Genomic DNA, 1,328 nt, shown 5'->3' on the forward strand with positions numbered 1-1,328 from the left:
GAATGTCAATATTCCCAAAGTTGATGTCTCACGCGAGAAACCTGAGGTGGATATGAAAGTTCTGAGTGTCGATGTCACAGCAGGCAAGATGGAAGGTGATCTTAGTCTTGGGAAGATCGACATCAAAGGTCCTGATATCGGTCTAAAACTGCCTGAAGTGGAAAAACCAAACGTCGATGTTGAAATGCCAAAAGTGAAAGGGAAGTTGGATGTCGATATGTCGATGCCAAAACCTGAAATTGATATTTCAGCTCCAGGAATGTCAGTGGACATTAACCCTCCATCAGCTGACATTGATGTGCCAGCAGTTGATGTCGATTTACCTTCAGCAGATCTCAAGTTGAAAGGTGAGGGTGCAAAGTTCAAAATGCCATTCATGAAAAAGCCATCATTTGGTATTTCTCTTCCAAAGTTCAAAGGACCTGAAGTTGATGTGAGTGTGAGCAAGCCAGATGTTGATATTTCAGTTGAAAAACCAGAGATAGACATTAAATGTCCTAAAATTGACGTAGAAACACCAAAACCTGAAGGTGATCTGCAGGCACTGGATGTTGACATTGACGTTACAGGTGGAAAAATGAAACTGCCCAAATTCAAAACTCCCAAATTTGGATTTGCAACTCCCGATATAAAAGCTCCAAAAGTGGACCTGAATGTCAATATTCCCAAAGTTGATGTCTCACGAGCGAAACCTGAGGTGGATATGAAAGTTCCGAGTGTCGATGTCACAGCAGGCAAGATGGAAGGTGATCTTAGTCTTGGGAAGATTGACATCAAAACTCCAGATATTGGTCTAAAACTGCCTGAAGTGGAAAAATCAAAAGTCGATGTTGAAATGCCAAAGGTGAAAGGGACGTTGGATGTCGATGTGTCCATGCCTCAACCTGAAATTGATGTTTCAGCTCCAGGAATGTCAGTGGACATTAAACCTCCATCAGCTGACATTGGTGTGCCAGCAGTTGATGTTGATTTAGATTCAGCAGATCTGAAGTTGAAAGGTGAGGGAGCAAAGTTCAAAATGCCATCTATGAAAATGCCATCATTTGGAATTTCTCTTCCAAAGTTCAAAGGACCTGAAATTGATGTGAGTGTGAGCAAGCCAGATGTTGATATTTCAGTTGAAAAACCAGAGATAGACATTAAAGGTCCTAAAATTGATGTAGAAACTCCAAAACCTGAAGGTGGTCTGCAGGCACCGGATGTTGACATTGAGGTTAAAGGGGGAAAAATGAAACTGCCCAAATTCAAAACTCCCAAATTTGGATTTTCCACTCCCGATATAAAAGCTCCAAAACTGGACCTGAATGTCAATCTCCCCAAAGTTGATG

At 41.6% G+C, this 1,328-nt stretch overlaps 1 protein-coding gene across 1 annotated transcript; it reads left to right on the forward strand.

The window, feature by feature from the left end:
- Window positions 1-21: 21 nt before the first annotated feature.
- Window positions 22-1,324, forward strand: LOC122545042 (protein AHNAK2-like; the record flags this gene model as incomplete). Its single annotated transcript, XM_043684246.1, has 1 exon — window positions 22-1,324. A coding segment is annotated over exon 1 (1,272 nt), but the record flags the coding sequence as incomplete, so codon positions are not given.
- Between the last annotated feature and the right edge of the window lie 4 nt (window positions 1,325-1,328).

This window comes from Chiloscyllium plagiosum, unplaced genomic scaffold, assembly GCF_004010195.1.
Source record: "Chiloscyllium plagiosum isolate BGI_BamShark_2017 unplaced genomic scaffold, ASM401019v2 scaf_24177, whole genome shotgun sequence".
In the NCBI taxonomy this organism is placed as follows: domain Eukaryota; kingdom Metazoa; phylum Chordata; class Chondrichthyes; order Orectolobiformes; family Hemiscylliidae; genus Chiloscyllium; species Chiloscyllium plagiosum.